General features: G+C 32.0%; 2 protein-coding genes across 4 annotated transcripts in view; both read left to right on the forward strand.

The window, feature by feature from the left end:
- Positions 1–14,720, forward strand: part of LOC108971810 (V-type proton ATPase subunit C) — a 32,896-nt gene that overhangs the window by 12,314 nt on the left and 5,862 nt on the right. For all 3 annotated transcript variants that reach the window (XM_018938099.1, XM_018938101.1, XM_018938100.1), the window contains one exon: positions 99–252. In XM_018938099.1, coding sequence (XP_018793644.1) covers positions 99–252 — 154 coding nt within the window. The remainder of the gene's footprint in view (positions 1–98; positions 253–14,720) is intronic.
- Positions 7,454–11,530, forward strand: LOC108971809 (V-type proton ATPase subunit C-like). Its single transcript, XM_018938098.1, has 2 exons — positions 7,454–8,528; positions 11,365–11,530. Exons 1-2 carry the CDS (start codon positions 7,477–7,479, stop codon positions 11,528–11,530), a joined length of 1,218 nt encoding a protein of 405 aa, XP_018793643.1. The 5' UTR covers positions 7,454–7,476.

Raw genomic sequence — 14,720 nt, forward strand, 5'->3', positions numbered from 1 at the left:
ATTTATATTAAAATTCCACATTACTCTGAGTCCTTGTTCACTCTGCTGTAGATAAATCTGTTAAAATTTTTTCTAAAGAAGCATTGCCAATCTTGCAGGTCGGTACACTCGATCAATTGGTCGGTCTCTCCGATGATTTGGGTAAACTGGACACTTATGTGGAGCAAATAACACGCAAAGTTGCCGCCTATTTGGGTGAGGTGCTCGAGGATCAACGCGATAAGTTGCACGAAAATCTACTCGCCAACAACAGTAAGTACAAGTGCAATTCGTAAACTACACAAACATACATATGTTGAAATAGACTATATAAAGAATTTATATACATAACTGTACGTTAATAATAATTAGTAAATTTAGTTTGAAATATTACTTTTGTTTTAAGACTAATGCGAATTTCTTCTTACTTTTGACAAAACACGTTTTTGTGCAAAAAAAATACAGAAAAAGCATAAAAGCACACAAGCAAAACATACTTGTGTGCTAAATAAAATATTTAACAAAAAGAGCAAGAAGAAAGTTTTGTATACACTAATACCAACAATATATTTTTTTAGTAGAAATCGTTTGGAATGTTGATTGCGATGCCAAAATAGTAATTAAAATGAAAAACAAAACAAAAAAAACAAGCAATAAAACAAAAACAAAAAATCAAATAACAAAATTAACCGAAAGCGTATTAACAGCAATTAAAATTCTGCATTTATTTTTACAAAACCCCTTAAACTAAAACCTAACACTGTTTGCCTACTAAAATGGAATGAAATAGTTGATTTTACGTTTTGAATGCTCCATAATACGCAAATTGTGTATAATACACAACAACACTAGCGTTGTTTATCTTAAAAATAAAATAACTATTAAAATTGGTACTAAAACAATTTTATGAAAATTAATATTAGAATTTAGTGCGTACAAAGTACAGATTTAAAAACTAATCGATTTTCAGCTGGAAACAAGCGGTGCCTGTGATTAATAAAGAGTAAACAATGAAAAACTCCTCTAAGTTCTCCTTTTTCCTTGGTTTCTTATTTAGTAATTTATTATTATTATTTCGACTTTTCGGCTCCTGATTTAATTTTGCGTTAATTTCTTCAATTTGCTKTTTCTTTAATTTTTGTGTTCATTAATATTAATTTGTTTTTGTATTATTTTTTTTTAATTTTTCTCTTTCACCAACTGATTTATTTGTCGTGCTTTTTCCCATTTATTTCATTATTCAATTCATGCGCACAATCATCACATCTCAGTTTGGCAACACTGTGTGTYGCTTTGTCGAGATGCGCTTCTTATAAGCCTACTATTTTTTTTTTTTCGTCTTATACATACATACTTTGAGAAGAATTGTAAAAACAGCCAAAATAAATTATTGTGTTGTTGTTTTTGTACTCTTGCTTTTCTTATACTACTACATGCATACATACCCACAACATTGACTACTAACAATTATTTACATGTRCAGACTGGCTGTTAAGCTGCCACCCATACAAACATGCATACATACAAACATTGTACATAATTCATATCCGAAGTACATATGTATTTCAGTGTAGAACTCCATTTTATATACATTGGACGGCTTCATCCCCGCCGTTACCCCCCTTGAAGTCACACACTTTGACTCATTTCGGTTGGTCTAAAKTCCTGTGGAGGAACTCGCAAATATTTTTTCTTATTGTGCACACACGAATAAGTTCAAAAACAGAATGACGCGTGATTAGGGTAATTCTATTTATTATTGAAATTTGGGTAGCTCATTTTCGCCGCACAATGACGAATCAGAAATAATAGGTTGTCAAAAAAGTCTTGCGGTATTTTTATTGAATTTTCAATTGTTCATAAAATATTTTTTGATGACTCATGCTCAGCTCTTGACCGATGCTACGGCTGCTACTATGCCGGTCTCTTTCTACTAATTCAGCGATTTTATCGAAATTTTCGACGACAGGCCTTCCGGAGCATGGCGCATCTTCGACCACCTGTACACCAGAACGAAAAYGTTGAAACCATCGCTGTGCRGTGGAAATGGAAACTGTATCGGGTCCATAAACTGCACAAATTTTTTTTGGCGGCTTGAGATGCATTTTTGCTTTCATCGTAATAGTCCTGTAAAATATGCCGTATTTTCTCTTTATTTTGCTCCATGTTTGCGATGCTATAACTCACGAACGACTTAAAAGAAACAACAATCAATGAAACACGTGTTAGCGCGTGAAATAAGCTTTCCAAAAAGGTATAGCATGACCCGATGCGACGAATAAAACTAGAACTACGCGCTCTCAGCGCCAACTAGCGAAAATATCGCAAGACTTTTTTTGACAACCTAATACGAGTATAAGTTGGAGAACCTGTATTTGCCGGAGTTTCGCACAGAAAGTTTATATGGGTAGAATATATATACTGTACGATCAATAAATGCAGTTACGCTTAGTATAATGTTCATTATACTTGTGTCTGTATATAAATTGTGCAAATATTGTATAAATGGAAGCCAAACTGTTCAAGCCTCTCGGTGCTGAATATGTAGACGCCAGAGCCCATAGTTTAATTTTTAACCAAAATATCGGTCAGTGCATGAGATATATATTATCGAAATGTGGAGAGAATCCTTTCCTGTCTTTGTATACCAACAATGATTTGAATCGGGTCAATACTTTCCTGAGGCCCCATAGATGTACCTAATATTTCCAAACTTCCGGGTGATTTTACATCGCATATATCGTGCAATATATGAGTTATCTTAATAAAACTAATAAAATGAGAGAGCGTATTCTTCGTATAAAGGTGCATATTTATGCTTAGGATGAATAGAATCCAGCCCTTCCTTACTTGTTATAGATAATATTACGTCAAAAGTAATTATTTCATACAACTTGTCTTTTTTTGATCATTCTGCTAAAGTTTCGCCGTTATTGATAACATTTCATATATTAACTTTAGAATCTTATACAAAAATTCCGATTAAAAATACAGTACAAAAAAATACGATCAAAAAAATTAGCGATTTATCGTAAAACTATCGATTTCGCTTTCTCTAACTAAATAAATAATTTTAAAAATATGAGAAAAAATTAATTCTGATGTAGAAATATAAAAACTAACCATTTAGACCTAATGCTATAATTAAAAGCTATCGATTGCCGAATTAAAATTACAAAAAAAAAGTATTACTATAACGTGAATAGGTGTTTTTTTTTATCAATTACTGATCAATGATTATTGCTAAAAAATTTCAACAAATTATTGATAAATATTAAACATTTCCTCTGAATTCTAATTGGTCAGTTTTGGTATTTTTTAAGTTTTTATGTGTTGAAATCAGAATACTAACCGACTTTGCCTGGAAATTATCGCGCCAGCATAAAATTAACGATTTTCCATAAAACTATCGATTCTTTGATATAAATTATCGATACAAATTTAAGTAAATGAAATATTTAGTATAATTATTATTAGTCGCAGAAGAAAAAAAATCGATTATCGATTGTTCGATATCGATAAAAATTTAAATAAATTAATGAGAAATGTAAAGTAATTATTTGTGGGAAAATGAGTAAAATTATCGATAAAACTATAAATTGTTTAGTATTGATTATCGAAAAAAAAATTAAATAAATATTGAGAAAGCAAATTTTACTATTCATTATTTTCAATTTTTCAAAGCCTAATTAATGACTTAGCGTGTACATTTTGTAAATAAATTATTTGACATGAACAGAAATGAAGAACTTTTTATGTTACTCMCTTTAATTCAAATTATTTTCATTCATAAATGGTTTAAAATTTGCAGTGGGTTCTGATGTTGTGTGTTGCTTCATTTGTGACTTGAAACACAAACATTAAACTGAAATCGTTTTTCATAATTTCCCAGTGACTCAAATCYGTCATCTGCTGACGTCACTTTAGCTAATTTTCGCACAAGTTCAAGTTTCGTTTAGCCTATTGTTTATAAATAGCGGGTTGCCCTGGAACTAGTTACCACTTACCACATTAACAAGAAAATATTGCTAAATTAAGAAATATCGACCTTTATTTCTACTCATAAACTCAAACACACAAACTTCCTATCACCTCACAATCTGACGCTAAACATTTTCATTTCTTCATTATTTTGCGTAAATATTTTTTTTATTAACGAAAATTTCTTGTAAAAACGTTTAATGAATATATAAACATATTTAACTCAATTGGATAACTGACAGAGCCTCAGTCGTGAGAGGCATAAGGTTGATGTACTTAGCATTTTGACTTGCCATGTAAATAAGAAGAAGCGCGATGTGTGCGCCTTGCCAGCAGTCAATCGTTTAACCGACCAATCAATCGAACAGCCAAACATCCACCCAGAAAACCAATTAGTTTTTAAATCATGCTCAGAGACCAGAAACTGTGTTTTGTTGTTGTTCAATTGTCTATTTATTTACGTTTGTTCGCTCGCTCGCTCGTTCGTTTGTTCGTTGTATCGTTAACTCAGTTCATTAAGAATCACTTTCAACACACTCGTTCTCAACTTGATCGCAACATATTTTATTATTTGTTATGTTTTTGTGCACTGATTGCTGTGTTCGCAAACAAGGAACGTGCAACATTTTTGTTTTTCTTTTCACATGACAACTGTGTTTTTGACACTATTATATAATGTTTGTGAAAACACGCCGAGTTGAATTTGAATTGTGAAAAGTGCAAGCACCGCTATTTTCGGGAGGTTTCTTTTTTGTGTATAATAATTATTTTGGAAAGTATTTTGTTTTTATTTTTCTTATTTTTTATTTTTCTATAAATTTTGTGTTTTTGAAAATATCTGCATGTACTTACACACGTTTCTTTGTATGTACGAAGGATGTGCGTTTTTATTTACATACATGTATGTATGTATGTATGTATGTATGTTTTAAGGTAGTTGTTGATTTGAAAATTTGTGTTCGCTTTACTTTTAAGTTTGCGGACTACATCGTCACTTATTTGCCTTATCGAGCAGAGCTTTTAAACGTCAAATGAGAAATTCAAAGTTGGAAAATAATTAGAGGTTAACTCAATAGTATGAATATGAAGCAGTTATATCCACTTTTGAATTTCAATTAGAGATTTCAGAGATTTTTAACCAGAAAAAATTTGYATACCGCCAGTCAGCTTTTTCAGCGGCCACCCTGATTGGCTAAATTTCAAAACAAATTGACGTTTAGTAAAGTACATTAAATATAATTAATAAAATAGTTTAATTTCTAAAATTTTTACAATATGTTTTTAAAGAAAATATCACCTCAAAACAAAAAAGTATTTATTTGATAAAGAAAATTCCACATCAAAACAAAAAAAAATCCTTTTTTTCCTGCTGGAAAAATGGTTATAACCGGTCAACAACTCTGATGTGCCGATATTTTTTGATCTTACTGTTTTTTGCGTCTTGATATCAATGATGTTAAATAATAATTAATATTAATGTTGTGACGTTTAAAAGTATTCTGCCTTTATTAACTYATATACATATGTATGTACATTAGGGTGTTCGTTATTACCCAAGTGTTTATTTTTTCCTACGAAATTTGAGTTTTTGTCCTAAAAAATATTCAAGCTAAAAATACGCTTTATTTTCAATCTAAACCGTGCCTGCCATTTGCCACTTTTCATGTAAATAATATGGCATTACAATGTGTTGTATACCGTTGCTAAAATTAACGCTCTGCAAAACAGGTGCAATGATTTTTTTCCACAAAACCAATGATTTAAARCTAAAGTTAAAGGTAAGCTACAGCTATCATACAGTGCGCCATGGCGTATGAGCAACAGAGTTTATGTGAAACATTTGAAAGAATTGTTCTGTTGCTTATACGACATGGCGTACTTTTGAAGTATAAATTTGACTGCGTATAACTTTTCAAAGGATKTTTTTAAGAAAATATGTGAGCTTTTTTGAAGAGCGCTAAATTTGGTACTASAATATGAATTGTAAAATAATTTTGATTAGGCGAAAAGGTAAAATTATCATAAAACTATCGATTGTTTGATGTCGATTATCGATTTAAAAATTTAACTAAATTAATGAAAAATGTAAAGTAATAATTATTAAGACAAAAAAAAATTTACTTTTTTGGAGAACGCTAAGTTGGTATGGAAAATCTTTGTTTCAAAGTTATCAGTTTGCTTAGGATAAAATTGAAATTGTTCCATGTAAAATACTTAGAAAATGTGAAATGATTTACGCACGGTTTAGATTSAAATTATATATATGTATATATGTAAATATATAGAGCTTGTTTGCGTTGGATAATTTCTTTAACAGACACCCTAATGTTTGTACATATGTATGTAAATTGGTTATTTTGTAAATGTACATTTTTGTAACGCTATATTTTTTTAATGCTGAAATGTTCGTTTTGCTGCACTGTACATAAAAAACTTTAGTTCGCAGACCCTTTTTGGTATATTTTGCTAGCGTTTATATGTGTTTGCAACACATCACTTAATTTTGTAAAATTTTATTTTAATTTAACTTCTTAATCGATATTTAATTTATGTTTCGATACTTTCTTATTTCAACTTACTCTCTAAAAAAAAAATACCAACCTTGTTGTTTAGCGCGCGTTTCAACATCATGAATAACAATTTTAGTGCATTTATGTATGTAGTAATTAACTGAAGAGAATTTGCAAGCCGTCTAACAATGTGCCGAGCGTCAAACTAAACAAATCAGATCAAATCATAGGTTCTTATWTTACAAATACTTTTACAAATTATACTATTGCAACCACTAGGCAATAAGTAAACTATTTTTTTAACATTATTTATAGTGAATTCGATTTAATTTTGTTGTAAGCTGCTCTGTTTATTATTTAAAAAWCAAATTTAAATGCCTTCCTCTTGCACCGAGGAGCGTATTTAAAGCATATTTCTTTTAATGTGCAACTCAAATGTTAAATTTGTATTTTTTTCAAACTGAAAATTATACCTGAAATGAATGAAAATCCAAAAACTAAACCAACAACGTACCAACCAATGAATGAAACAACAAATAAAAAATTAAAAAAAAAAAAAAATGGAAAACTCGCTGTGCATTTATCCTGCAATCGACAACTGCAATCAACTGTCAACCCGCGTACGTGTTGCACGTTGAAATGATGCCTGTCATGCACACACTATGAAAAAACAACAACACACACACATCCCTGTACGCACACACCTACAACAATTAAATAACACCATGCACAACCAACAACACTATCGATATGGATTGAAATCGAAATCGTCACCGTCGTCGTTACCGTCACCGTCACCGCCACCAACCTCGCGACCCCCTGCCCTCCAAAACTGCACGCATAACGTCGTCGTCGCCCGACTATCGATCCAACGACTGGGTGCCGAACTGCATATTTCCCCTTGTGTCGATTGTGTCACCTATCAACTACCATTACATGCATATTTGACTATATACATACATATGTGTATATGTGTGTGTTTTATATCTGTACAATATATATATATATGCATATGTGTATATGTGTGTGTTTGTATATATGTATATGTAACACAGGTCCGGGGCCGCCCGACGACAACACGCATGCGCATTCGCATTCGCATTCGGAATTGACGGGTAAAGCATCAAATTTATCGAATAGTCGTGACACGACCACTACCACTACCACTACCACTTGTTCCGCATGCCACACCGGAAGCCTAAATAATTGCTCCTCTAGCGAGGCATCTGCAGCGTCTGCGTCTGAGCGTGAATTCGATTTGTGTGCATCGTCGCCTGTGTGCGCGTGTGATGAATGTGCTGCCAGTGCCAATGTGAGCGCTAGCGTTAGCGCGAGCGGTGTCAGCGCCTGCGCTAGTGCGAGCGCCACAGCCACCACCCTTGAGGCTGATGAATGTTATCCTTTTACTTCTTCCTCCCTGAATGTGCCTACATGCCATGCGTCCTCCGTCATCGCATCCGCATCCGCCAATGCCTACGCCTACGCCTGCACCTCTGCCGCCGATTGCGCATCCGCTGCCGTTGTTGCTAATAATGCCTCCTATTGCTCCACATCGGCGCCCACCTCAATGGTCGCTGATGAGCGTCGCCACGCTGCTGCTACTACTACTTCTACTACTACCGCTAGTAAATTTATTAACAGCTTTTCCAGCAGCAACAATAACAACAACAACACTTGCAACATAAATAATAATAATCGTTTGGGATTGACGATCAGTTGTAGCGGCGCTAATATGCTGCAACTGCATCAGACACACCAACAGCACCACCACCACCACCACCATCAACAACAACAAACGCATCACCACGAACCGCTTCACTTACAGCATCCGTTGTTGCAACAACATCATCATCACCAGCACCACTCTCATCATCAGCAGCAGCAGTTCCATCACCACCACCACCATCAGCCTCATCATCACCAGCATCAGTCGCCGCTATCGGACGGTGGTGAGGGACACGAACAGCAGAACTTGAAGGGCAGCAACAGCACGTCGGATTTGAGTGATGCATTCGATTGGTGGTTTCATAGGCATAAAAGAAATTCGAAAAAGAGCAGGTATCTACATATCACAAGAACAAATCACTCATTAACGTTCCCATCCACATCCTACACTAGCCAACACCTACACCAAACACCAAGACACCCAACACCAAATACCTTCAAAACCCAAAACACACCAAACATCAAATACCAACAGCCAAACAACACCTAACCACCAAGCTGAAATGCTAAATAAGTAATACACAACAACAAAAAGAAATAAATCAAACAACTAAATACCAAAAACAACAACAACAACAGCTATAGTGAAGATGAGCGCCATGCAAAGAGAAGAGATACAGATCGACCCACGAAAGGCGAGAGCCACTTGTTAAACAATTACGTAAATGTTGAAGCCTAATGAGGTTAAGATTTATATAAACAAATATAAAGAGTACATCCCAATATATGTATATACATATWCATATGTATATGTATGTATATATATTTTTTTATCGCAAATAAAGCCACTGTTTTGGAAGTTTCTATTTTCGCTGAAGGAATGCAAGAAAAATTATATATAAAAAATAATAATATACCAAGAATGAATAATTTAAAAATTAACATTAATAAAAAAAAGTTAAGCTTTATTGCACCGAATCCATAATACCCTTCACGCCAAAAAGTTTTGTTTTTTAACTTTAATTTTTTTAATCGCAAGTTTTTACGGCGCCTATATACTATAGTTGCCCGATTTGAACAATAATTTAGAAGATTATAACGTTGTCTTCGATAATATTCCTATGCCAAATTTTGTGAGGATATCTCGTCAAACAAAAAAGTTTTCCTTACAAGARCTTAACTTTTTTTTTCTATTTGTTCGATCAGTTTCTATGGCAGCTAGATGTTATAGTGGTCCGATTTGAAAAATGTATWCGGATATTATAGCGTTGTCTTAGACAATCATTTTGGCCGCATTTCGTAAATATATCCCGTCAAATGAAAAAAATTCCTATACAAGGACTTCATAGTGATCGTTCAGTTTGTATGGCAGCTATATGCTATAGTGCTCCGATCTATACAGTTTTTTGCTTTGCAGATTGTACCGTTGCYTTAGATAATTATTCATTTCAAATTTCGTGAAAATATCGCTTGAAACAAAAAAGTTTTCCATACAAGCACTCGATTCCGATTGTTCAGTTTATGTGGGAGCTAAATCAGAAAGTGGTGTTATCCTCGGGTTCGATAAAGTAGCTCCACCTTGAGGAGAAAGGGATGTGTGCCAAAATTCAGTTCGATGTCTCGCAAACTGAGTCAAGTCTAAATCGGCGCAGCTTGTATACCCTATTCACTCCCTAAATATTACCTTCCTCAACTGTAACCATCATCCTAATTAATAACGTCTTCACTTCTCTAATTCTAGCAAAAACTTAAAACAAATTTTTATTTACGCAACAACAATGACTTTATTTGCGATTTTATATATACTCCTATATGCTTTACAGGAAACGAAATAAAAAAATAAAAAAAATTAACACTAAAATTTATAAAAAGTAGTAAGTTAAAAATTATTCATTAGCTAAAATGTTTAAAAATTATATCATAATTCAAATTAATACTACTCGCGTCAGCTTTTGATTTTTTCCCGCTTAATATGAGAAATTAGACGAATATACGATAATTATTAACATATTTAAATAAGTTTGCATAAGAAAAATTTAGAGCAATGATATCTTCAGCACGTACATACACAAAACGGTGACCGTTATTTTCCAAGTTGATATTTTTTTAAACGCGCTTTTAAATTTAAATCGCGCCTAAACCATTTTAGTTTGCACATATACTCAACATSGCATTTCTGTCTCCAAAGCAAGAGTACACCATGACGTATGAGCAACACAGAATGTATAGAGTAAATCATTTCAATGAAGGCACAAGTCATTTGATGTACAGTTATATCGTTACCTAAAATGAAAAATAGCGTAACATCACTTTTCATAAGTTTACAGACAAGGTAAAAGCTTTGAAACAAAATTTTAGTCGCGGTTGTAAAATGGTTATGTATTGGTTATCATACAATGATATGGAAACAAATTTGAATTTTGGTTATACATATATTGATTATTATGTATATCTGATAGCGATTTTCGAATTTGATGATACGTTAGTTTGCGTTTTGGGTGACGTTATTTAACTTTGACTGAATTTTTGTATGAAAAAAAAACGTCAATATCTTTTTACAGACCAACACACRTTTTCAAAATTTTAGATATACATACTTGCTTGCCATGTCATTTGTATGGAAAAAAATATAATTTCGGCACGGTTTAGTTTAAAAATAAAAAGCTTGTTTATATTGAATCCTTGTTTTTAATCAAAAACTGAAACTACAGCACGCATTTGCATAGAAAAAAATCAAATTTGAAAATAACGAACACCCAAATACATATAAACTGAACAGCAAACGGTAATTACAAAGGATATACTCAAATCAACAGAAAGCATAGAAGCGCGCGAATTATACGCACACACTTAAAAATGCCARCAACACCCTCACGCACACATTTAACGCCCACCCAATAAACAAACAACAAAAAACAATTGGAATAAGCACTTGCACACATGCAATCAGCGATAAGCAATCATGCACYGATCCGTAGCTCCATCAAACATAATTATCGATTTTCAAATTAATACAAATACACTTACAAACACATACATGTACATACATTGATATACAGACATCAAATGCACCCGTTCACCTAAAKCAAAATTTTGAAATTATTGAATAATTAGCCAAATGAAAACCTAACCAAATCAATCCAATCACGTCCAACAACGCGCGCCTCGATATCTCTCTTTCTCTCTCTCTCTGTGTCTCTATCTCTCTCTCGATGCTCATTTTTTATAGCAGTCGCTCATCAACGTTTCAATTAAATATAAACAATGGATTTAATTTCACACCAACTCATAGATCGTCCCCAGTGAGTAGTTGTTGTGGCAGTAGTAGTCAAGGTCGTTCCAGTCCGGACACAGATTTGGGCGAACCACCGGCATTCCCATTAAGTCCAGGTTAGCATGCCTGGTTTACAATTCTACTCTAAATATTATCATTACTTTTTCCAACAATTATCAATTATTGTCCAATTATTTATTTTTTTACTAAAGATTTTCCGTTATTTCAGTTGCCTTCATTTTCTTGGATTGTATACAGTTATATTATTTTTTTTTTATCGATATATTTTGCAATCACTTCTTCGGTTTCCTTTATAAGTACTAGTATTCCACCTTTGTATGATTTCATAGATTCTACTTTGTCAACTTTTCTCCTTCTCTCACACACGTTTTGTCTTCAACTTCGCTCTWCCGCACACTTTGCCTACTTGTATATACTATCACAGCAATTTGTGTAAATTATTTTGTAAATTCGCCAAATATGTTAGTCGAAAGATGTAATTCATAACTGATTTATACAAAACAACACACACATACATACTTCAAGTACAAGTACACTCGTAAAGTTATATGCAAGTAAAATCATAAATATATGCATAAGGTGTGCAAGGTGACTCATAAAGTTTGTTGTTGAGCGCCGTGGTATCCATATTTCAATAACAATGTCGTAAATGAGAAATGCGCCTAATGGTAGGCTACACATTTTATGTTAATGCAAATTAAGTCACAAATACATATATAGTACGACATATAGGTTATGTAGAAGTTGTTGAGTTGAAAACTGTAGTGGTTCGATTTATGTCATTTATCGATATTTCCCTAACATTATATGATATCGATATATGTCATTTATCGATATATTTTTTTAACACTATATGACCTTTTTCTTAATTTATGAAACAATATATTATCGATTTATAAAATATATCGATATTTTTCTAACAGTATACATATACATACTTATGTATATGGTTGTTTCTTAAATTATAAAACAAAAAATTTTTGAGTATATATTTAATTTCTATTGGTAAATTTATTTGCAATATTTTCTCAGAATTTAATTTTTTACGTMTTATGTAAGGCTCTGAGTACTATGTTTTTGTGTATGTTTCTCCTGCAGAATCCAAATTTAATGTGYTTAGATTTATAGACTTTTCCTAAATTAATTTTGATTTCTGCAATATTGAAAGATATACATTTATTTCAATTAGTTTGTCATACAAACTCTTCGATTGAACTTATACATTTATGGCAAATTGTCTATTTGACAAGATATCTTCATAGAATTTAGCACACRTTATTCAATTCAAGGAAGTGCTACAATTTCTGAAAAAATTGTTAAGATCGAATCACTATAACATATAGATGTCATACAAASTCACTGATCAAAATCATKTCTACGTYTGGAAAACTTTTTTATTTGACAAAACATCTACTCCGAATTCAGCATAAATTATTGTTCATAGCAGCGCTACAACCTCCGAAAAAGTTGTTCAGTTCAGACCACTGTGTCATACACATTGAACTATCRAGATTATTTATTTTCTTTTTATATTAATTTTTGCTATGAAATGCACCTGTGAATCGTTTTCTTTATTTGTTTATTTTTTTTTTTCAAAAAAAATCGTAAAAGATATTTTTTGGATTCTCGCAAAAACCGAAACATTTATTAGAATAGAATTGTTCCAAATTTTTGGAAAATATTTTTCGTAAAAATATAAGTTCTTAAACATTTATTATTATAAAAGAATGTTAAATATGCCACTGTTAGTTTTTTTATATTCAAAATTTTATATTTCAAGATTTTCGAAAAATATTTTTATAAAAAAAGTGCCTTAAGACATGCATATATGTCACTGATAGTTTTTGTAAGAKAAAGAAAAATATGCCACAGATAGTTTTTTTTATATATTTTTTTTCTAAAGTTTAAATATTACAAATCTGTATAGAAATTATTTTGTTTCGTGTCCAAAATTGTAAAGCACAGCGTTTTTATGATTTTGTTATCTAATTTGCTCATTATTTTATTAAATAGACTGCAGATAAAATGCATTCTCAAAAAAATAATAATAATAAAATAAAAACGTTTAGAAAGCAAAATTATACAGAACTTAAATGCTTTCATATCCCCAAAAGATTAAAGTAACTTTTTGGCAAAAAAATATTACAATTTTTTTCTCTAAATTTTGCATACACTATATATTGTTTAAAGTATTTTTCTTTATCCTAACGAACTACTTTATGAGTCACCGCATATCGTTTATTTATTTATAGGCAGTAACTGACACACTTGCATATTATACAAGGAATAAATTAAAAAAACAAGGAATTTAGTAGTTTACTTGTTTACACTTAACCTGGGTACTTGAAACAATTAAAAGTCAAACCTTGTAATATTTTGTGCAACAGATCCATAGGCTGCCAAACACACCACCCTTTCAACAAAAAAATTAAAAAAATAATCTACCACACATAATACATACATATTTGTACATATGTGTATATATGTATATGTATGTATATGCCACATAACACCCGTTATCTTCCATTTCCCGCCTTCTGCAGTCCAACTTTCTTTTGCGCTCGTTCAGTTGTGTTTTATAAATAATTGTTTTTGTTGTATTTTTATATTGCAATCGCTGGCAACTTAATTTATCTAACTGTCAGCTGGCCCTTTTTACATTTCATTCAAACTATGATTTGTGTGTGATATTTTCTTTGCTCTATTTTCACGCCGCACAGTGTATAACGCTGACATTGTGATATTCCTTGAGTGTTTGCCACCATCACTAGCTACTTGTATACATGCACATACAAACATACAAGCATATGTATAGACGCATCATCATATGCACAACTGTAAAACATATATAACTGTTAATGTTGTCCACCAAATGTGTCCACGTGTTGTGCTCYACAACTCACCACTACCACCACCACCCATCTACGTTCACCGCTCACTGCTCGTCTGCGCTTGGGTCAAGCGTTTAAATGAACTCAATAAAAGTATATTTGTGCCATAAATGTGCCGAAATTATATTGAAATAAAATTTGTTTGTTGTTATTATTTTCTTTAAGCAATCAAGGGTCGTGTGTATTGTATTGCTGCTGTTTTACTACTATTTTGTGCCAAAAAATGTGTTTTTTCCCACAAAAAGTGTTGAAAACACAGTCACAATGTATTGCTGAGAAGTTTATATGAAAAATATTGTGCAATATTTATTTAATATTTTTTTATGATCAATTTTATTGTAATATTGTAAATTATTTTTAAGTTTTTTCTGTTATTTTAATTTGATGTTAATTTTTTAT

Source organism: Bactrocera latifrons, unplaced genomic scaffold (genome assembly GCF_001853355.1).
Source record: "Bactrocera latifrons isolate USDA-ARS-PBARC rearing strain unplaced genomic scaffold, ASM185335v1 scaffold_36, whole genome shotgun sequence".
Classification (NCBI taxonomy): Eukaryota; Metazoa; Arthropoda; class Insecta; order Diptera; family Tephritidae; genus Bactrocera; species Bactrocera latifrons.